This window comes from Typopeltis vanoorti, chromosome 6, assembly GCF_054136105.1.
Source record: "Typopeltis vanoorti isolate ZY-2024b chromosome 6, IOZ_Tvanoo_1.0, whole genome shotgun sequence".
NCBI lineage: Eukaryota > Metazoa > Arthropoda > Arachnida > Uropygi > Thelyphonidae > Typopeltis > Typopeltis vanoorti.
In genome coordinates this window covers 56,347,959-56,371,733 of record NC_143554.1, presented here as the reverse complement: position 1 = coordinate 56,371,733, position 23,775 = coordinate 56,347,959, and the positions used below count along the sequence as shown (strand labels likewise).

General features: G+C 35.0%; 1 protein-coding gene across 4 annotated transcripts in view; it reads left to right on the top strand.

The window, feature by feature from the left end:
* pdm3 (POU-domain protein pdm3) overlaps positions 1-23,775 on the top strand; it is a 442,629-nt gene that overhangs the window by 107,377 nt on the left and 311,477 nt on the right. For all 4 annotated transcript variants that reach the window (XR_016548447.1, XR_016548448.1, XM_090394167.1 and 1 more), the window contains 2 exons: positions 3,741-3,928; positions 18,387-18,664. Coding sequence is in view for 2 of the 4 variants with exons in the window: in XM_090394167.1 (XP_090250293.1) it covers positions 3,823-3,928; positions 18,387-18,664 (384 nt within the window). In the remaining 2 variants the exon portion in view is untranslated. The remainder of the gene's footprint in view (positions 1-3,740; positions 3,929-18,386; positions 18,665-23,775) is intronic.

Genomic DNA, 23,775 nt, shown 5'->3' with positions numbered 1-23,775 from the left:
ACACCACACATTCAGAATTCTGAGAAAAATTAGGAATAGATTAGGAAAAGATTAGAAATGTTCTTAAAATGTGTTTGCTGAGTTCAGATTCCACTGCTGTAGAATTCAGAATTTTGGATAGACAGGATGATCAGATCTTGGTCAGGAAAAAAATATATAAAAAACATATTTGAAATGAATGCTCAAAAAGCAGACTCGAACAACATTCCTTGGAGAAAGACACTTCATCAGATGGAAGAATGCCAGGCTACTTCCCAAATCCCAGTTTAAATCCGAGAGGCTGCTCCTGGAAGCAGTTCAAGTTCTAATGAATCACTGGTACGACCTTGAATAGATTTTGGTGCACTGCCCTATATATCTGTCATCATTAATGTACCTTCAGGAATCAACAAAGAATGCCATTGTTACCCTCTATACATATAACTGTCCTTGTTATTCAAGCATTTTTATTTTGTGTCTTCAATGAGTGTAAATGTTAAAGTGCTTCTGAAAATGCTATCTTGAGCCAGCAAAATGTTGGCTTGTATATAGTTAATTTTAGTCAGTACAATATTTATTTGCATTCCAGCTATGTAGTTTTCCATTCCAAAAATGTAGAAATGAATCATAGCAACAGCTATGGAAATATGGACATGGAAATAACAGTCTATTTAGATAATTTTGCAGGATCTGCACAGCAAATTATTAATTATAACATTCCCCAGTTTAGCATCTTCAGCAGACAACTGGATATTGTTTCTCAAATCATTACAATAAACTCATCATCAAATTCCTAATATATATCCTCTCAATGAGTGTATGGGATATGATAATAGTTACATAAAAAGTTTACATTATTACTAACTACCTGTTGACAACTTTCCTTCAAATTAGTCTTATCTGTAAGGATTACAATATTGTCAGATCTTTTATTTCAACCTTCTAAGGCATAGTCTTTATGCTTCAGTATCCATCTATAATGAGATCTTCTTCTGAATCCTTTTATCCTTCCATCAAACCTGTTTTGCTAACCATTCCTCGTCCATTCTGTTTACATATACTACCAAAGATTAACTCTGCTCATCCATTCTTGAATGTAGAAAAGTTTTTGGTTGTAAATTAATTAGACTGTTTGCTTATACTTGGATAAAGGATTAAACAAGAATATAATTTCTTGTGAAGTTTAATTTACATTTTTGAATGCTAATAATGTGAGTCCCTTCCTTCCTAATATCTTGATTTTTGATATAATGCTGTCACTGATGCCTGTAATATAATGCTGTCTTACATTAAAACTCCTTGCACTTTAAAACCACTATACTGAACCTTCAGTTCGAGGAGAATGATTGCTTAGTAAGCATCAATGTGTTTTCTCTTTTTATAAATGTTTCAGTAGATATTACATTAGTTCTTTCAAAAATTTATCTCCCTGACAATTGTAAACTTCTTAAGCACTGTCTTAAATCAGGGTATTTTAGCTGGAACACCACCAGTTTAGACAAATTGAATGTGTAGCAATAGGCTCCAACTTTTATCCCCATTTTTAACTTATACATGGAATCATTTGAATCTTTGGCACTTAATTCCCCCCCCCCCCCCCCAATCCCAAAGTATGGTTGAGGTACATAGACAGTATCGTTGCCATTGGGCTGCATGGCCCACAGTCTCTCTCTCTAACTTTTTACATTTCCTCAATGATATCCATCCTCAAATTAGTTTCATTCTGGAGGAAAAAGAAGGGGTCTGTAGCCATCTTGGATACAAGGAAAGTAGATGAGTCCATCATATATTCAGTTTACAATAAGCCCACACATCTCTATGTGTGGGTAGGTTTATTGTAAACTGAATGTAACCCGATATCTGCATGCCACTTTACTCCACCATTCTGCCCAGAAATTTGGATTTTTCAAAAGATAAGCTTCCAGCACAGAGCAAATTTTGTTCTCAAGATCAGCTCTGCACTTGGAACAACAAGCTCTGCTCACATCATTCCAAACTGCTTAAAAAAGAACAACCTCCTCCTCTCCCTCCACTCCAAACTAGATGATACATAGACCATATCTTTACCTTCCATCTAAGGTACAACAGATAAACTATGCTCCTGCCTGAAACAACACAGAAGAGAACAATATACAAACATTTAAAAAATTATCTACCACAATTGAAGGATTGCCAGGATCTCCTTTTCAGGTGTATACAGCATCCCTTGCCAGTGTGGAACTCAGTATTTCAGACCGACAGGATGGACTGCTTTATTCAGGGAAAAAGAATATAAAAACATATCTGGAACAGACATCCAAAAAATGGACTTTCACCACAAGCCTTGGAGATCACTTCATCAGATGGAAAAAATCCAGGCTACTGTTTGAAGCAGAAATTTTATTATCAATCAGTATTGCAGTACTGACTGTGAAGTTCTATCACAATAAATATTGTGATAGGACAGTTAATCTAATCTGCATGATTCTGATATTTTGAAGGATCAAAAACTACAGCTTTCAGTGGGAAAAGCATTGTTTATGTATGAAATTGGCTTATGCATGTTTAGTGGGAAATCCCTCATCAAGTCTCCTTAAAGCCTAAACAGGATTTCTGCACTGTTCTTTCCACCCAAACAGTAGCATCACTACTTGCTGAGTTGCAGAGACTGTTTTGTCATCTCCATATACAGTCAGAGGAATAGTGTGACATTTGTCATTCAGGTTGGTATGACCTTATTCCAAATCTCATCGAGCATGAGATGGACCTTTATAAGAGCTTTTCAGCTGAAAGTGAATTCATAATCTTATGTGGAAATATCAGAGTTTTCCTTCCAGAAACGCAGGTTTTTCATCCTGAAAAACAAGGCCATCTGGAAGAACACAAGCAGGTAACAAACCCACATACCTTATAACCTTAGTTGCTTTGGCTATAATTCTGAATCCAACTGATAGTGGCTGTCACAAGATATGTTTCTGTCTGTAAATATCGATTAGTTTATAGTATTCATATATAACAAAATGTTTTCCCTTACTAAAGTAAAAATAAAAAGTTTTTTTTTTATAAGGTTTTAATGATTGTGTTCTAGTAATATAAAGTAATAGATTGTATAAAATTTGTTGTACTCTTTTACTGTTTCATATGTGATAGGCAGAGAAAATATGGAAGCTATTTTTTTTTCTTTTCTCTCTCTCCTTGATTAGGTTAAGTGAGAAACTGAGTTAAATGGAGGAAAAAAGTTACCTATAGTTCATTCTTTGTATCTTTGCAAAGAGTACACTATATGTATCTTTGCATTAAAAATTGTTGGCAATAAATGATATTTTTTAAATTGATTATCCCTAGTCAAATTTTTCAAAGTTTATCTTTATACTAAGAACCTGTTCAGAAATAACTTGTTCTCTCATAACAGTGTTTAATTCTTTGATAACTAATAATTAAGGAATTGACAGCATACACTAGAAATATAAATTAAATAAACTTTAATATATACTTTCCGATATTTCGGCAAACGTCACATTGCCATCTTCTTGGGAATTTCCCAAGGAGTTCCCAAGAGTTCCCAAGAAGATGGCAACGTGACGTTTGCCGAAATATCGGAAAGTATATATTAAAGTTTATTTAATTTATATTTCTAGTGTACGCTGTCAATTCCTTAATTATTAGTTATCATGTTTAACCAGCGTATAAGCCTCTCTACAAGAATGTTTAATTCTTTGTTTGTTTATATCTGTGTGTGTGTTTTAGAAAGTTTGTTGATTATTTCTTTCTTTGCATTCCAGAAATAATCCTGAATACCAATATTCAGCTTCAGCATATTTAAAAAAAAAAAAAAAATCACCTCTTCCAGATTTATAGTTTATTATGAACACCGCAGCATCATTGCCAGAACATCTAATGGTTGCCGTACCAAATATTAATGGGAATGTTACAGTAGATGGAGAATCTAAAATGGAACTTCTGGACTCAGGTGAGGATTCTTTATCCCTGTTATTCACTGATGTTTTCCAGGCTTTCATGCCAAGTGTCCATGGCTTTCAACATTTGAATGTGCAGTAAGATGAAGTGGTCAATGCACACTTATGTAATATTTTGTCTAACAAACTGCATATATTCCTCTGTCTAGTTTGTCCATTTTGCAGGATGAAAAAAAAAATATATATATATATATATTTCTTCATGTTCTAGACAGAATTTGAGGCCTGACCAAAATTTCTTTGGTCAGACAAAATCCTGTCATTTAGTGGGTTCAATTTTTGTAGTGCATCCTCTAAACTTCCTTTTCTACTCCACTATCTTACTACATTCTCCTGTTTAAGAAAGTTCACTTAAATGCAAGTGACGAAAGTCACTTGTAATAATTCAGTTACAATGTGATAAGGTTTTATACAAACATAACTTTTTGTTCATATTCATCAGTATCATTATTCTTAAAGCATTGATTATCTGTCACCGTTATCATTTTTGTAGTGCATCTTCTGAACTTCTCTTTCTGCGTCACTATCTTACTACATTTTTTTAGTTTAACAATGTGGTCTCGTCAAAATAAAAAAAATAAATAAAATGCAATGGGGTGCTTAAGAGTCAAAGCTGTATAACGGAGAGGAAACCTCCACATAGCCTTTAAAGGAATGCAGAGAACCAACCAGGGCTTCTGACCTAATGTCCAAACCTTACCTTCTCTTGGTGCCCTATTGGGTATCTACCTGGATACTGAACAAACAAGGATGGGCTGGCAATTTGGGATTTAGCTGAACAAATTGTATTCTTATTGGCTTAAACCAGAATACAAAATGATGGTACAACATGACAAAACTTCATGTTGGCTGGGACATCGCCCGGTTAAACAAGGCCCCCGTTGTTTTTGGCAGGAACCAGGGCAAACAGCAAAAAGTCGGCTACTGGAACAAATCTGAAAACACACCACAACTCAACATCATCAGAGTTAAAGATTGGTACTATCAGCATAAGAAACCTGAATGGCAAAGAAATGGAGCTAGCTGAGAAATTAGATAAATACCAGATTGACAAAATAGGGGTGATTGAAAAAAAAAAAAGACAAAAACTGATGAGATCTTTCTGAGCAATACATACAAAATATTATATTCAGGCAATGACAATCAAGGAAAAGTAGGAGAAGCCATAGTATTCAGCACTAAATATGTGGTGAGGTTGTCTGCAAGGATAGAAAAATCCGAACTCCATGGTGGACACAGGAAGTTAGAGGCATTGAAGGAAAAGAAGAAAGCATATCAAAAGTTCCTGACAAATAAGTCAGCTTGTGCTCTTAGAGAATACAATGACAAATGTAAGAAAGCTAAACAAAAGTCATGGGAGGACTTTGACAAGAACATAGAAAATAAATTTCAAGAAGGTGGCAAAATATTCTGGAGATTGTTGAAGAAGCTTAGAAATGGAGGAAAGAGTGCTGTAAAAGGAGTTAGAGATGATAAAGGTGACAAGAAAATGGGAGAAAAAGATATCCTTGATGTATTGAGTAATAACTTCAAAAAATTGCCAAATGAAACAAGCAGTGATAGTACAGAGGTAAAAAAAACACTCAACAGGCATATACTCAGGAATACATATCCATACTTGAAGTAGAAAAAGCGATCAAAGGCTTGAAATGTGGAAAGGCAGCTGGAGTACATGATATTCGACCAAAAATGCTGAAGTATGGTGGTGTAAAAGTCTTACAGTGGCTGCACCGCATAGTTCAAAAGACCTGGACAGAGAGACAAATTCCCGATGATTGGAGTACAGTTCTCATAGTACCCATATATAAAAAGGGAAATAAAACTGAATGTGAGAATTACAGAGGTATTTCCCTACTGAGTGTTCCTGGCAAGATCTATGCAAGTATACTTGAGAAACGGTTGAGAAGAATCGTGGAAGAAAAGCTTTGTGAAGAACAAGCTGGATTCAGGTCAAATACAGGCTGTCAGAATCGGATCTTCACTTTACGACAAATAGTTGAAAAATCATGGGAATATAACAAAGATCTGTAAGTTTTGTGAATCTGGAAAAGGCATATGAGAAGGTGCCAAGAGAGAAGCTATTCAATAGGCTACAGTTTTATGGTGTCAATGGGGTATTACATCAAGCAATACTTTGTCTTTATTTGAGTTGTAAGTCAGCAATTAGAATTGAAGGAAGTACAGGAAGATGGTTTAATGTTAAATCTGGTGTGAGACAAGGATGTACATTATCCCCTCTGTTATTCATTATCTATATGGATCACATTATGAAGGAAAGTGGTATTAAACATGATATCAGAATTGGAGTTGTTAATGTCAGCTCTTTGCTTTATGTGGATGATGTTATACTTCTGAATAAATCCGCTACAAGTTTGCAAGATTCCCTGACTAAATTGAATAACTGTTGTAATAGATATGGTATGAAGGTTAGCATTAAAAAGACAAAGACAATGAAAATAGGTAGAATTGTTGAAAACATCAACTGTGTTGTGAATGGAGAATCTGTGGAACAAGTAAAACATTTCAGCTACTTAGGCACAATTTTTAATGAAGATGGTAAATTAAATATAGAAATAGACAACAGAATCAGCAAAGCTGGTATGGTGGGCAGTCAATTGAATAAATTCATATGGAATAAGAGAGAAATTTGTCGGAACACTAAATTAGCTGTATACAAGACAATGTTCAAACCAGTTTTAACTTATGGATCTGAGAGCTGGGTCAGAAGTAAAACACTTGATCAGAGTCTAGAGACAGCAGATATGAGAGTCCTGAGAAAGATTAGCGGCATGAACAGAAGGCATCAATGGCAATATCATATTAAAAATGAAGATATTAGGAAAGAACTTGACATTGTCAGCATCCAGGAATGCATTAGTAGAGCTAATCTCAGGTGGTATGGTCACTTAAACAGAATGGATGAGGGAGGATTAGTAAAACAAGTGTTCTCTGCCAGGTTGACAGGAAAACGACTCAAAGGAAGACCCAAGATATAGGTGGATTGATAAGGCACAAAATTCCTTAGACGATAGAAATATAAGATCTGGTAATGTTGGAGTCTTGACTAGTAACAGACTGATTTGGAGGAAAATTGCAGATAGGAAGTTAGTAATGATGTAAATTTTTCATGTAGTACTATCATATCCTGTACACCCCTTGAGGGTAAATGACAGGAATTTGATGAGGATGATAAAATGCAACTCACAATCTGCCTTAATTTCACAATTTAAAACCTGTTTAAATAAGCATGCAGTTTATTAAAATCTTCTTGAAGAGATGCTAAGTTAAAGTAATTTCCTATTTAATCTCATTAGTGGGCAAGTAAATGTACCCCATCTTTCTTCATCAAGCCATTCACATAAAACTTCCATAGCTTAGTCAGTAATAGTGATGCCCTTTGGAAGATCTGAATCCCATCTGAAATGTGAAGAACCTTTTGTAAGCTATTCAGCTGAAAATAAGTTTATCATTCCTGTATGGAGGAAGAGTAGTTTACCTCATGGTTATTTGGGTTTGTCATATGCTGACCTAATAAAATAAGTTGTTTCAATTGTAATTCCAATTGAATCTAAATTAGATTATCATTGTTACACAAGTGAAAAGTATTAACTTAAACAAGCTGGTTTAGTTTAGATTATTTCGAATTATTGTCAAGTTGACTGAGACCATGAAATAGATGTGTTTTATATCTCTGAAACATATACATATTCATCAGCTGGTTGACTGTATTTTTCTGGAATAAGAAAGAAAAATTTTATGTCAGTGTTGATTACAAAATTCCACTAAATGATGATGATAATAATCAATGAACTTCTCAGTGGGATTGATGTGAAATTAATCTTGTTTAATTAATCTCAGTGGCATTAATCAAGACTAGTCTATTCATTTAACTTTGAATAGATTAGCCTTCTTTTGCTTTAAATCTAAGAGAAATGAAATAAAATCACAGGGAAATATTGCTTCTTAGGTTTATTATAAGTTATAAATTATAAACTTATAATAAACCTACTGTGTGTAGTTAGGCAGATAAATTTCAAAAGCATATATTCTCCCATTCATTTATTTAATTTCTTTTCATTTTTTCATTAAATTTTAGGAAACATTTAGTAATGTTATGGCAGAAAGTTTTTCAGACATAACAGTGAATACTACTAAGTCAAAAATGGTTCAGACTTGCACTACAATAATTAGTGGTCATTTCATTAATCCCTGACCTTATTTAATTTTTGGTAATAGTTTTTGGAATATAATTATTTTAAACTCTTAATGGTGCAGTAGTTTGCATTTTGTTTGCTTGTAATAGTTAAGAAATAACTTTAGATCATAACATTCGTGATTTATAAATTAATGGCACATATGCAGAAAATTTTTCAACACACCAAGTGAGAAAGCTGAAATTTTGACTTAGGCCATTGGATACATCCTGAATTTTTATTTTGGTTGGCTTTGACACATTTGTTGAAGTGTAAGGGTTTACAGTGGAGTGGGAAATGAAGGCCCTCACTCCAGTAAATATCTCAAATATTTGGTTGGAACAGGTGTTTTGATCAGGAGAGCAGAAACAACAATTATATCATAGAAAGAGATATAGAAATCCCAGAAGTCATTCCATCTTGTTCTCATTGTAGTTCCATATAGTATGAGGTTGATATTGACTGATAGAAAAATAGTCTGTGGAAAAAAAGAAATGAGAATAAGTTTATGGTCAGAGTTACTAAGGAGAGCAAATATCTACAGTGTATTTAGAGGGAAGCTGATTAAGAAAAGGACCATAACATTTGGAGAATGGTGAGCATTATATATTATTCTGGATAGCTAGTGAACAATCTCTTTTAGATCATGACTGTATCAAAGAATTTGGCATCCCTTCCACCTTGATCTGCAAAGTTAGAGAAGGGAGCCAATTCAAGTTACTAACATTATAGTTCCCAATGAAGATAATTTAAACTTGCCAAGAAATTATATATCAAGAAGATGGCAAGATATTCTGGAGGTTATTGAAGAAGCTCAGAAATGGAGGAAAGAGTGCTGTAAAAGGAATTACAGATGAAAAAGGTGATATGAAAACTGGAGAAAAAGAAAAAGATAATTACTCCATACTTCGTATACAGTAATTATACTTCGAAAAATTGCTAAATGAAACTAGCAGTGATGACAGCACAGTGATAAAAAACACTGTTTTGATGTCTTTTTCTACTTCAAGCATATCCATGCTTGAAGTAGAAAAAGACATCAAAAGCCTGAAATGTGGAAAGGCAGCTGGAGTAGATGATATCAGACCAGAAATGCTGAAGTATGGTGGTGTAAAAGTCTTACAGTGGCTGCACTGCATAGTTCAAAAGACCTGGACAGAGAGACAAATTCCCGATGATTGGAGTTCAGTTCTCATAGTACCCATATATAAAAAGGGAAATAAAACTGAATGTGAAAATTACAGAGGTATTTCCCTACTGAGTGTTCCTGGTAAGTTCAGTAAAGAGAACACTAAGTAAAGAGAAGCTTGGTGAGGAACAAGCTGGATTCAGGCTAAATAGAGGCTGTCAGGATCAGATCTTCACTTTACGACAAATAGTTGAAAAGTCATGGGAATATAACAAAGATCTGTATTTAAGTTTTCTAGATCTGGAAAAAGCATATGACAAGATGCCAAGAGAGAAGCTATTCAAAACGCTACAGTTGTATGGTGTCAGTAGATCATTATATCAAGCAATATTTAGTCTTTATTTGAGTTGTAAGTCAGCAGTTAGAATTAAAGGAAGTAGAGGGAGATGGTTTAATGTTAAATCTGGTGTCAGACAATGATGTACTTTATCACCTCTGTTATTCATTATCCATATAGATTACATTATGAAGGAAAGTGGTATTAAACCTGATATCAAAATTGGAGATGTTAATGTCAGCTCCTTGTTTTATGTGGATGGTGTTATACTTCTAAATAAATCTGCTATAAGTCTGCAAGATTCCCTGAATTGAATTGAATAACTAAATTGAATAACTGTTGTGATCAATATGGTATGAAGGTCAGCAATAACAAGACAAAGATAATGAAAATAGGCAGAAGCATTGAAAATATTAGATGCCTTGTGAATGGAGAACTTATAGAACAAGTAAAACAGTTCAGCTACTTAGGCATGATTTTTAGTGAAGATGGTAAATTAAATATGGAAATAGACAACAGAATCAACAAAGCTGGTATGGTAGGAAGTCAACTGAATAAATTTATATGGAATAAGAGAGAAATTAGTCAAAACATTAAATTAGCTGTATAGAAGGCAGTGTTCAAACCAATTTTAACTTATGGATCTGAGAGCTGTGTCAGAAGTAAAACACTTGATCAAAGACTAGAGACCACAGATATGAGATTCTTGAGAAAGATTAGGGGTGTGAACAGATGGCATCAATGGCAATATCATATTAAAAACGAGGATATTAGGAAAGAACTTGACATTGCCAGCATCCAGGAATGCATTAGTGGAGCTAATCTCAGGTGGTATGGTCACTTAAACAGAATGGGCAAGGAAAGATTAGGCAAACAAGTTTTCTCTGCCAGGTTGGCAGGAAAATGACCCAGAGGAAGACCAAGATATAGGTGGATTGATATGGTAAAAAGTGCCTTAGAAGATAGATATATAAATATAAGATCTGACAAGGTTGTAACTTTGACAGGTAAGAGATTGATTTGGCAGAAAATTGTAGGTAGTAAGTTAGTAATGATGTAGGTTTTTCATGTAGTACTATCATATCCTGTACATCCCCTTGAAGGTAAATGTCAGGAATTTGATGATGATGAAGAAATTATATTCTTGTTTAATCTTTTATCCATGTAGTCAAACAAAGTTTGTGCATGAAGTATTATCATGACTAGGCTACTTGTATATAGAGGCTAATGACTTCGCAATCAGCTGCCTTAGTATCTCTTCATGAAAAGCATACTTCCTTTCAGACATGTATAACGCCATTTTTATGGGAGGGGCCACTACCTAGCGCAGAAGAGATACAATGGTTGAATAAATGCAGAAGTCATATTTTTACTGTATACAAGTAGTGAAAAGTTGCATCACCTTATTTACACATCCAAAAGGCAGTATATGGGATATTATTGCATCTGATTTGAAGTTATTAATCTCTGTATACAATTAGCCTATAATTAGAATATAATCTTGGTATTTTTAATTTATGTTATAATTTAATGATATAATTAAGATGATGAAATAACTAGGCAGAAAAAAAAATTTTTACGATGAAGATAATCACACTTTGGATATTTAGACCATATAAAATCAACTTTCAGAGATAAATAATCAAAGAAATCAGCATAGCCATCTCAATTACAAAAACAGTAAAGGCAACAACTAACGAAGGCTATAAAGCGAGGCGAGAAAATTCTGAACTGAGCTATCATACAGTAGGGATTTCACTTGTAGTTCAAGTAAGTGTCTTATTTCATGAAAACACATTCTGTCCATCTTAAGGAAGGCATCATGCTTGATGTTTTCAGGATATGACAACACCAAGGAGAACAGTGGTAGAAGATGATATTTTGAGTTCATTAAGAAATAGCAAATTGAGTTCACCTGTAACTAGTGAGACATCATTAATATTTATATTGCTGTTCCATATGTTGGTGAAACATTTTATTCTAGGAAATTCTGATTTTTTTTTTTTTTTTTTTTTTTTTTTTTTTTTTTTTTTTGCAGAGAGGTATATTTTTGCAATTTTTGGCTGCATTTTTGATATTTTTTGTGACACTGGTATTTTTTTTTTTCATTACCTTTCATGTTCAAGTAGTACTAGAAACTTATGAGCAAGGGCTTGTAGCAGAAGCAATGGATTTGTGCATAAATCCCACCTGGGAAGTACCCAGACTCCAGTCCAAGCATAGTCCTAACAATCATTCCCTTGCATAATAATCTGTGAGAATCTGCAAGCAGCAGCAGCAGAATTATTTGCCAGCAGATCATGAAGTGTCACTTACCATCAGGTTCATTCCCATGTACCATCTATTGGCTGACCCACCAAAACTACTCTACTTTTCTATCCTTAGCTGGAAGTGGTGCTGGCTTCCTAATAATAGTATATTCAGCATGCCTAGCAAATCCATAACCTGCACTGCATGTGTGAAGAAAGATGGGGGGGGGGCACACAAACCAGGACTGTGCTCTGGGAACTTGGCAGTAACCCTTTGTCTCCAAGAAGCAGTGCAGTTAGTGTTTTACCAGATAATGAAAGCCACCTAGAGGTCTAGTTGGCATTTATTCTAATACTAGGAAAGATAAATGCTTATTAGTTGGTACTACCCACCTTGCCAAAGCCTTGTTTTGCAAAAAAAAAAAAAAAAAAAAAAAAAAAAGGTGGTACCATGTAAAGGTTGAGTTTACTTTATTGGGAGTGGCTGTATATTGCACATCACCTGTCCATTAATCCCAAAAATATTCCTTTCATAACATTTTCTTTTTATGAAGCTCTTGCTTAATGATGTTATTAGTCATCCATTTAATTTCCATCTGTATTATCTTTCTACTTCTGGAAATCTTATAATTTCTATATGCAGCTAGTAAAATGATGTATTACCATATTTTTAGAATACTCTGAATCAGAGATAGTTGCAAAAAAAATGTTAACTTGGTCATGAAGTCAATTATGATTGGTAAAAATTACATTCTTATTTTAATCCTCTTTAAACCCAAACATAAGCAAATAAAATTTGCAATTCATGATTAGGCTACTTGTATATAAAGGCTATTGACTTTACATCTGCTGCTTTAGTATCCCATAATGCAAAGCACACTTCCTTTCTGATGCGTATGTTGCTATGCATTATGGAAGGGGGTTGCTATCCAGATCAGATCAGTTTCAACCTTTATCAAGGTCTCTTCATTATGAGCTAGATCTAGTAAGATACTAGGGTTAAATCAAAATTCATGTATTTTCCATGTACAAGTAGTTAAAGTCGGCCTGGTTGACTGAGTGGTTAGCATGTCCGCTCTCCAGCCAAGAGGCTGCGGGTTCGAATCCCGATGGATGTTTGTGATTGCCCTACAAACTTTGTGTGGAAAGGAAATCTGCGACCCTATTTATTCTAGCAGAAGACATCATAGCAAAAACCATGTGAGGTATGGCAGTGACCCATATGGTGTCTACGGACGTCAAATGTGAAAATTTTTTTTTAGTAGTTAAATAATGCCTTGACATATGTTTAAAATACTCTGGATCAGTGATAGTTGTAGAAAAGTTTTTTTCACTTGGTTATCAGGTAAATTATAAGATAAGAAATAATATTATTGTTTTAATTTTATGTCTAAATATAAGCAAACAAGGTTTGTACATGAAGTATCTTCACAACTAGGCTACTTTTATATAGAGATGGTTGATTTTACATTAGTTGACTAAAGAGACCGCAATAAAGGTCAAAATGGATCTTTAGTCCACCTTTACCACGAGAGCTTGGTCCACCTTTACATGAGTTGCCTCAGTCCTGAAGATACTTCAGGTGCAAACTTTGTTTGCTTACACTTGGATAAAGGATTAAACTAAATTTATTAAAGTCTAACTGAGTGGGAAAAAACTTCCAACATCTTTCTCTAAATCCAGAGTAATTTAATAATAATGTGAGACACCTTGTGGCAACTTGTATAGATAAATATGACTTCTTCATTGCTTCCACCGTGGTATCGCCACCTCTGGGTCTGCCTCCCACTGACGAGACCTCAATAAAGGTTGAAACCAGTCTGGGTAGTGGCCCTTCCCTTAATGCATAGCATTATACATGTCCACAAGGAGACATGCTTTGCATTATGGGAGATACTAAGACAAGGAGTGATGAGAGCTTGGTCCACCTTTACTGCAAGTTGCCTCAGTCCTGAAGATACTTCAGGTGCAAACTTTGTTTGCTTACACTTGGATAAAGGATTAAACTAAATTTATTATATCTTATATATCCTCCCCTCCCATTTCTGTGTTTGATTCAAGCTCTTGCAGTGCAATACCTTCATTACTATACCTTCATCATTCCACATACTGATAGTTAATCGATTTCTACCTGGGATGTATATCTTACTGAAGTAATCACTTAAGAACTTAACCATTTCTAAAGCACCTGACACTTTTCTATATACTATGGTTCAATAGTCATTTTTGATTTTACTTGTGACATAGTGAAAAAATTCTTTCAATTTTCCCTATGACTTCTTCACCATCGCTATGGTTATTCCAGAGATTTACATTTGAGAGGACATACTGCAAGGGTTGGCAGAATATCTCAAAGGATTACTTGTTTGTTGAAGAAAACATTGACAAGTAGAGATAGCGAAGTTATTATATCTCTTTATATGTCTATGATTCAGCCACATCTTGACTACTGTACATAGATTTGGTTACCTGGGTTTCTTGGACATCAGGATGTGGTGGAGAGGATTCAGAGATGAGTGATCAAGATGGTGACAGTTCTGTGGGATGCTCTACATGATGATAAACTGAATATGTGCGGGTTGCAGAGCAAAGGGATTCTATAACATCGACGACAAGCGGTCACCCCTGGAAGTTGTTTAAAAGTGTGGTTAGTATGAGTGTGCAGAGTAAGGTCTTTGCTTGGAATGTGATGATTGAGTGGAATGGATTGCAGTTCTGTGTTTCCAATGGTGAATTAGTTTAAGGAGAAGCACGATAGGTATTGTGTTAATAATGTTTAGTATGAGTTTCCTGCAATAAGCTTTTGACTCCATGGAGAGAGATACCCATATAATAACATCATCATCAGCATCATATCCTCACATGCACTCTCAAGGAGGTAGGATATGATAATACTACATGAAAAACTTACATCATTACTAACTTCCTATTTCCAGTTTTCCTCTAAATCCAGTTACCTGTCAAAATTCCAATGTTAACAAATTTTACATTTCTGTCTTCTAAGGTAGTTTTTACTGTATCATTCCAGCTATATCTTGGTCTTCCTCTGGATCTTTTTCCTGCCAACCTGGCAGAGAACACTTGTTTTACTAATCTTTCCACTCCCATTCTGTTTAAATGACCATACCACCTGAGATTAGCTCCTAACACATTCCAGGATGCTAACAATGTCAAGTTCTTTTCTAATATCATCGTTTTTAATATGATCTTCCATAAATGCCATCTGATAACTCTTTCTCAGGACTCTCATTCTGCAGTCTCTAGTCCTTGATCAAATGTTTTATTTCTAACCCAGCTGTCAGATCCATAAGTTAAAATTGGCTTGTACACTGTGTTGTATACAGCTAATTTAGTGTTTTGACTAATTTCTCTCTTATTCCATATAAATTTATTCAGTTGACTACCTATCATACCAGTTTTGTTGATTCTGTTGTCTATTTCCAAATTAATTTACCATCTTCACTAAAAATCGTGCCTAAGTAGCTCAAATGTTTTACTTGTTCTGTAGGTTCTCCATTCACAATGCAGTTGATATTTTCAATGCTTGTGCCTATTTTCATTGTGTTTGTCTTGTTATTGCTGACCTTCATACCATATCTATTATAACAGTTATTAAATTTAGTTAGAGAACCTTGCAGACTTGTACCAGATTTATTTAGAAGTATAACATCATCTGCATAGAGTAAAGAGCTGAGATTAACATCTCCAATTTTGATATCAGGTTTAATACCACTTTCCTTCATAATGTGATCCATATAGATAACGAATAAGAGAGTGGAAAATGTACACACTTGTCCGACACCAGATTTAACATTAAACCATCTTCCTGTACCTCCTTCAATTCTCACTGTTGATAATGTGAATGGAGAATCTACAGAACAAGTAAAACATTTCAGCTACTTAGGCATGATTTTTAGTTAAGATGGTAAATTAAATAGGGAAATAGACCACAAAATCAACAAAGCTGATATGGTAGGAAGTCAACTGAATAAATTTATATGGAATAAGGAAGAAATTAGTCAAAACTAAATTAGCTGTATACAACACAGTGTACAAGCGAATTTTAACTTATGGATCTGACAGCTGAGTTAGAAATAAAACAACTCAACTTACAACTCAGATAAAGGCTAAGTATTGCTTGTTATAATGTCCCATTGACACCATACAAACTCTAGCGTTTTAAATAGCTTTTTTCTTGGCACCTTGTTGTATGCTTTTCCAGATCTACAAAACTTAAATTCAGATCTTTGTTATATTCCCATGATTTCCCAACTATTTGCCATAAAGTGAAGATCTGATCCTGATAGCCTCGATTTGGCCTGAATCCAGCTTGTTCTTTATCAAGCTCTTTCTTCCACAATCCTTCTCAACTGTTTCTCAAGTATACTTGTGTAAATCTTACCAGGCACACTCAGTTGAGAAATACCTCTGTAATTCTCGCATTCAATTTTATTTTCCTTTTTATATATGGGTAATATGAGATCTGCACTCCAATCATCTGGAATTCATATTTCTGTCCAGGCCTTCTGAACTATGCTGTGCAGCCACTGTAAGACTTTTATAGCTCCATATGTGAGCATTTCTGGTTGAATATCATCTACTCCAGCTGCCTTTCCAAATTTCAGGCTTTTGATGGCTTTTTCTACATCAAGTATGGATATGTATTCCAGATTGCATGCTTTGTCAGTATTTTTTACCACTCTGCTGTCACTTATTGTTTCGTTTAGCAATTTTTAAAGTAATTACTCCATACATCAAGGATATGTTTTTCTCCAGTTTTCATGTCACCTTTATCATCTCTAATTCCTTTTACAGCACTCTTTCCATCATTTCTGAGCTTTCTTTAACAACCTCCAGAATATCTTGCCACCTTTTTGATATTTATTTTCTATGTTCTTACCAAAGTCCTCCCATGACTTTTGTTTAGCCAGTTTTACAGTGTTTAGCTTTCTTACATTTGTCTCTTTATTCTCTAAGAGCACAAGGACTTATTTGCCATGAATGTTTGATAAGCTTTCTTCTTTTTCTTCACTGCCTGTTTAACTTCCTGTGTCCACCATGGAGTTCTGATTTTTCTATTCTTGCAGACAGCCTTACCACATCCCTCTCTGGATGAATCAATCAGGATTTTCTTCAAGACTTACCACTGAATCTCCAGGGTTTGGTTCCTGTTTTCAAACTCTTTCATTTTTTCTTCAATAATCTTTGTGTATTTTAGTCTACAGTTCACATCTGAGAACTGCACAACTTTTATTCGCTTTAAAACTTTATTACATGTTATTCTTTTCAATATAAGATTCAATTTTCTCTTGCTCAAGACTAAATAGTGATCACTTCCAATTTGAAATCCTCTGTACACTCTGATGTCCTGCACCAGGGAGAAAACATCACTATCAACAATAACATAGTCATAACATAGTCATTGAGACTGTTCTTATTTCTTGCCTGTTCTCTCCATGTGAATTTGTGTACATTTTTATGTTGGAACATGCTGTTAATAATAACCAGTCCATGTCCTGAGCAACAGGTGTTTGCCATTATTATTAGCTTTGCACTTTTCTCAAAAATTGCAAAATATTTTTTTATCTGACAATCATTTTCCTCCTCTGCTATTTAGATCCCCAACATGGACCAACTTTTTCTTTTTCATTGTGTCAGTTGCTTTCTCTAAAGTCTCAAAAAATGCCTCCACTTCTATCTTAGTGGAATCTTCTGTGGGCCATTGGCATAAATAAGTTTCATTGTCCAGTTCCCCATTCTGATATTTGCCCACATCACTCTACTTGATATTTCCTTGCTATTCAAGATTAGCCTCGTATTTAATTTTGAAAACTATAGCTACTCCTTCTTTTCCTTGATTGTTATTGCCTGATTATAACATTTTGTATTTATTGCTCAGAAAGATCTCACCAGTTTTTTTTTTTTTTTGTTGTTGTTTCGGTCATTCCTATTATTTCGATCTGGTACTTATCCAATTCCTCAGCTATCTCCATTTCTTTGCCATTCAGGCTTCTTATATTGATAGTACTGATCTTAAACTGTGATATTGAGTTGCAATGTGTTTCATGATTTGTTCCTGAGTTTAACTTTTTCACTTTTTGTTCTGGTTCCCTGGTAGAAACAATGGGAGCCTTGTATAATTCGGCAATGCCCCAGCTAGCATGAAATTCTCTCATGTTGTACGATTATTTTATATTGTGTTTTAAGCCAATAAGAATACAATTTGGTCAGCCTAAATTCCAAATTGCCTGCCCATCCTCTTTTGTTCAGTATTCAAATAGATTCCTAACAGGGTGTACCACGAGAAGGTTAGGATTGGACATTAGATCAGAAGCCCTAGTCAGTTCTTCGCATTCCTTTGAAGGCTAAAGGCTGTGTGGAGGTTTCCTCTCAGCTATACAGCTTTGACCCTTAAGCACCTTTATTAATAATAATTCATTAGTTTTAGTGTATGGGATTTACTTTATAAAAAAGGGCATTCATTGATTTCATTTTGTGTGCGCATGTGTGTATTTATTTTATTTTATTATTTTTTTTTTTAAGGTACACCTTCAGTTACCGGTGCTGTTCAGTTGGATCAAATAATGTCATTAGAATCACCAAATGCCTCTACAGGACATGTGCTTACAGCCCCTTCACTGGCATGTTTTACAAATATGCCACAGATGGCAACTATACCAGGAATTACAGGTCTCAATGTAGCCAGACAAATTCCAACACAGTTATTACATCCATCAGCAACAGTTTGTAGAACTAATAATACTAATACTGTGTTAACAAACACTAATGCAGGAAATATAAATGCAGCTGTGAGTGGACAGGTAATAAACAAACTTTTTTGTAGTAATCAGTTTATAAGTTAAAGCATTAGTACTGTTGATTATTATTTATAATTTATTATCCATGATTAGAAAATATTCTTCTATTCAGTAAAAGTAAATATCTCATTTACACACACATACATTATTCCTCATGCCACAAGGAATGTGGTCAGAGTTTTTGCACTGTGGTTTATGCATAAAGAAGCTATTTTTGCAGCACTGTAGCTCAGAAGCATCTGCTGTCAGTAAGAGATTTATATAGAAATTTATTGCCATAAACACAGAAACAGCTCCATTTCTCTGCCAGAGCAGATCTAAAATCCAAAAATATCCTGTTCTATCCAACTGCAGACCTGAGAAATTGAGAAGTCATTTTGAGAAGTCATTTGCACTGTGCCTAACAAATCATGCCCAAAAGTATGTTGAAATCAGCTCAATAGAGTCCAGAGCTTAGTAAGTCTTTATATTTTTTTTGCTAACACCGTAAACCTCTAAAGCATATAGTTTTAGACAAAAATATGGGTATAATGTGCTAGTGTTCGGGGTGCTTAAGGGTCAAAGCTGTATAACTGAGAGGAGACCTCCACATAGTCTTTGAAGGAATGCGGAGAACCGACCAGGGCTTCTGACCTAATGTCCAATCCTCACCTTCTCGTGGTGCACCCTGTTGGGTGTATACCTGGATACTGAATGAATGAGGATAGGCTGGCAATTTGGGATTTAGCCGACCAAATTGTATTCCTATTGGTTAAACCAAAATAAAAAATGATGGTACAACATGACAAAATTTCATGCTGGCTGGGGCGTCGCCCGGTTAAACAAGGCCCCCGTTGTTTTCGCCAGGTAACCAGGGCGAACTGCAAAAAGTCAGCTACTGGAACAAATCTGAAAACAAACCCCAACTCAACATCACCAGAGGTAAAGATCGGCACTATCAACATAAGAAGCCTGATGGCAAAAAAATGGAGCTAGCTGAGGAATTAGATAAGTACCAGATCGACATAATAGGGATGACTGAAACAAAAAAGACAAAAACTGGTGAGATCTTTCTGAGCAATAAATACAAAATGTTATATTCAGGCAATGACAATCAAGGAAAAGAAGGAGTAGCTATAGTATTCAACACAAAATACGAGGCTAATCTTCTTGAATGGCAGGAAGTCTCAAGTAGAGTGATGTGGACAAATATGAGAATGGGGAACTGGACAATGAGACTTATTTGTGCCTATGCTCCCACAGAAGGTTTTGCTATGGTAGAAGTGGAGGAATTTTTTGATGCTTTAGAAAAAGCAACTGACACAATGAAAAAGGAAAAGTTGGTCCTTGTTGGGGATCTGAATAGCAGAGTAGGAAATGATTGTCAGACATACAAAAATAATTTGGGAAAATTTCTAGAAAATAGCAAAGCTAATAATAATGGCAAATACCTGTTTGATTTCTGCTCAGGACATAGACTGGTTATTACTAACACCATGTTCCAACATAAAAATGTGCACAAATTCACATGGAGAGAAGAGGCAAAGAATAAGAAAAGTCTCATTGACTATGTTATTGTTGATAGTGCTGTTTTCTCCCTGGTGCAGGACACCAGAGTGTATAGAGGATTTGAAATTGGAAGTGATCACTATTTAGTCTTGAGCAGGATAAAATTGAATTTCATATTGAAAAGAATAGCGTGTAAGAAAGTTTTAAAGCGAATAAAAGTTGAGCAGCTCTCAGATGTGAGCTGTAGACTAAAATACACAAAGATTATTGAAGAAAAAATGAAAGAGTTTGAAAACAGGAACGAATCCTTAAAGATTCAGTGGCAAGCCTTGAAGAAAACCCTCATTTATTCAGCCAGAGAGGAATGTGGTGAAGTTGTCTGCAAGGATAGAAAAATCAGGACTCCATGGTGGACCCAGGAAGTTAAAGAGGCAGTGAAGGAAAAGAAGAAATCATATCAAAAGTTCCTGTCAAATAAGTCAGCTTTTGCTCTTAGAGAATACAGAGACAAATGTAAGAAAGCTAAACACTGTGTAAACCTAGCTAAACAAAAGTCATGGGAGGACTTTGGCAAGAACATAGAAAATAAATATCAAGAATGTGGTAAGATATTCTGGAGGTTGTTGAAGAAGCTTAGAAATGGAGGAAAGAGTGCTGTAAAAGGAGTTAGAGATGATAAAGGTGACATGAAAACGGGAGAAAAAGATATCCTTGAAGTATGGAGTAATTACTTCGAAAAATTGCTAAATGAAACAAACAGTGGTAGCAGAGTGGTAAAAAACACTCAACAGGCATACAGTCAGGAATACATATCCATACTTGAAGTAGAAAAAGCCATCAAAGGCTTGAAATGTGGAAAGGCTGCAGGAGTAGATGATATTCGACCAGAAATGCTGAAGTATGGTGGTATAAAAGTCTTAAAGTGGCTGCACTGCATAGTTCAGAAAGCCTGGACAGAGGGACGAATTCCCGATGATTAGAGTAGAGCTCTAATAGTGCCCATATATAAAAAAGGGAAATAAAACTGAATGTGAGAATTACAGAGGTATTTCCCTACTGAGTGTTCCTGGCAAGATCTATGCAAGTATACTTGAGAAACAGTTGAGAAGAATTGTGGAAGAAAGGCTTGGTGAAGAACAAGCTGGATTCAGGCCAAATAGAGGCTGTCAGGATCAAATCTTCACTTTACGACAAATAGGCGAGAAAGCATGGGAATATAACAGAGATCTGTATTTAAGTTTTGTCTATCTGGAAAAGGCATATGACAAGGTGCCAAGAGAGAAGCTATTCAATGCGCTACAGTTATATGGTTTCAATGGGGCATTATATCAAGCAATACTTAGTCTGTATTTGAATTGTAAGTCGGCAGTTAGAATTGAAGGATGTACAGGAAGATGGTTTAATTTTAAATCTGGTGTGAGACAAGGCTGTACATTATCCCCTCTGTTATTCATTATCTATATGGATCACATTATGAAGGAAAGTGGTATTAAATATGATATCAGAATTGGAGATGTTAATTTCAGCTCTTTGCTTTATGCGGATGATGTTATACTTCTGAATAAATCCGCTACAAGTTTGAAGAATTCCCTGACTAAATTGAATAACTGTTGTAATAGATATGGTATGAAGGTCAGCATTAAAAAGACTAAAGACAATGAAAATAGGTAGAATTGTTGAAAATATCAACTGTGTTGTGAACGGGGAACCTGTGGAATAAGTAAAACATTTCAGCTACTTAGGCACGATTTTTAGTGAAGATGGTAAATTAAATATGGAAATAGACAACAGAATCAACAAAGCTGGTATGGTAGGAAGTCAATTGAATAAATTCATATGGAATAAGAGAGAAATTAGTCAGAACACTAAATTACCTTATACAAGACAGTGTTCAAACCAGTTTTAACTTATAGATCTGAGAGCTGGGTCAGAAGTAAAACACTTGACCAAAGACTAGAGACTGCAGATATGAGAGTCCTGAGAAAGATTTGAGGTGTGAACAGATGGCATCAATGGCAATATCATATTAAAAATGAGGATATTAGGAAAGAACTTGACATTGTCTGCATCCACAAATGCATTAGCAGAGCTAATCTCAGGTGGTATGGTCACTTAAACAGAATGGACGAGGGAGGATTAGTAAAACAAGTGTTCTCTGCCAGGTTGGCAGGAAAACGACACAGAGGAAGACCAAGATATAGATGGATTGATACGGTACAATGTGCCTTAGACGATAGAAATATAAGATCTGATAATGATAATATTGTAGTCTTGACAAGTAATAGACTGATTTGGAGGAAAATTGTAGATAGGAAATTAATAATGATGTAATTTTTTTTCATGTAGTACTATCATATCCTGTAAACCCCTTGAGGGTACATGTCAGGAATTTGATGATGATGATGTGCTGGTGTTCTTAAAGAAGATGTACCCGGTCTTGTATTGAACATAGTGATCAACTTTCTCACCCAACTATTTGAATAATGAAAGGAAAAAAATAAAAAAAGTTGAATTACAATGTAATTCAACAGTGAGGTTCTGCTGTTATTCAACATTTGTTCTTTAATCTGTTATTTATAACCCATGCCCACTGCATTTGTGACATGTACTCACTGTGTGTGTGATAGTAATATTGTGCATCATGAACCAAAGTTTTGATACTCTGCATCCTACACTACATTTATCATCTTCACATCTGAGTTATACAAGCTTGAGTCTGCAGAGCATTGATTCTCATCTTGGTTAAATCTATATATTCTCTATCCCTTATTCCCTAATGATGGAAAGAAACATGTTTTAATTCTTGTAATGCTGTTTGAAGGTGCAGCATTAAAGTCCATCTCCTTTGTGACTTTCAGCAGTCATAATCATTTTCTTTCCATCACATACCCATGCAGAGGTATGTCAGTAACCATCTTTACCTGATGTGACCTGTTGCTTACCTGAAGTTGTAAATAACAACACATACTTCTGAAAGGAAAAGTTTCTATAATCTGGTAAGAGAGAATTTAGTTACTAACCACACAAAAGGAATCCCAAGACCTCTATACTTTACTGGCATGAAAAAACGTTAATGTGATATTGTGAACTGCTAAGAAAACAGCTGCATCCATCCAGGACAGTACTGAGTGTGAGAGATTTTGCCTAGGATTAATATGGTAAAGTCTAGGAAGAAAAAGTAATTAATAATCAACAGCCACTGTTAAGGCTTAAGTGAGGCAACACAATACCCTTTGAAGAGAAGAAATAAGATCCTTAGTGGATGGACAAAGGGACATCAAAATATCTCACTCCTAACTGTAATAGAAGTTTTTTTTTTTTTTTTTTTTTTGTTGAGCCCATACATGAGGGGTTGGTTGATCAACCTATAGTACATAACTATATATGGGTAGTGCGTTAGGAAAGGGAGGAACTAGTGTATATTTGATTTGAAAGACTGTATATTGTATTCCTTGGGAGAAACAACAAGGGGCAGCCTGTTCCACAATACAGTGTAGGAGTTGGGAATTGATGATTTTTTCATCATTTTAGACAGGATTGAGGTAAGCGAGATAAGACAGTAGTTGGACAACAGTGACTTGTCACCCTTCTTGGGAATGGGTTGAATATAGGCTAGGTTGCAGGAC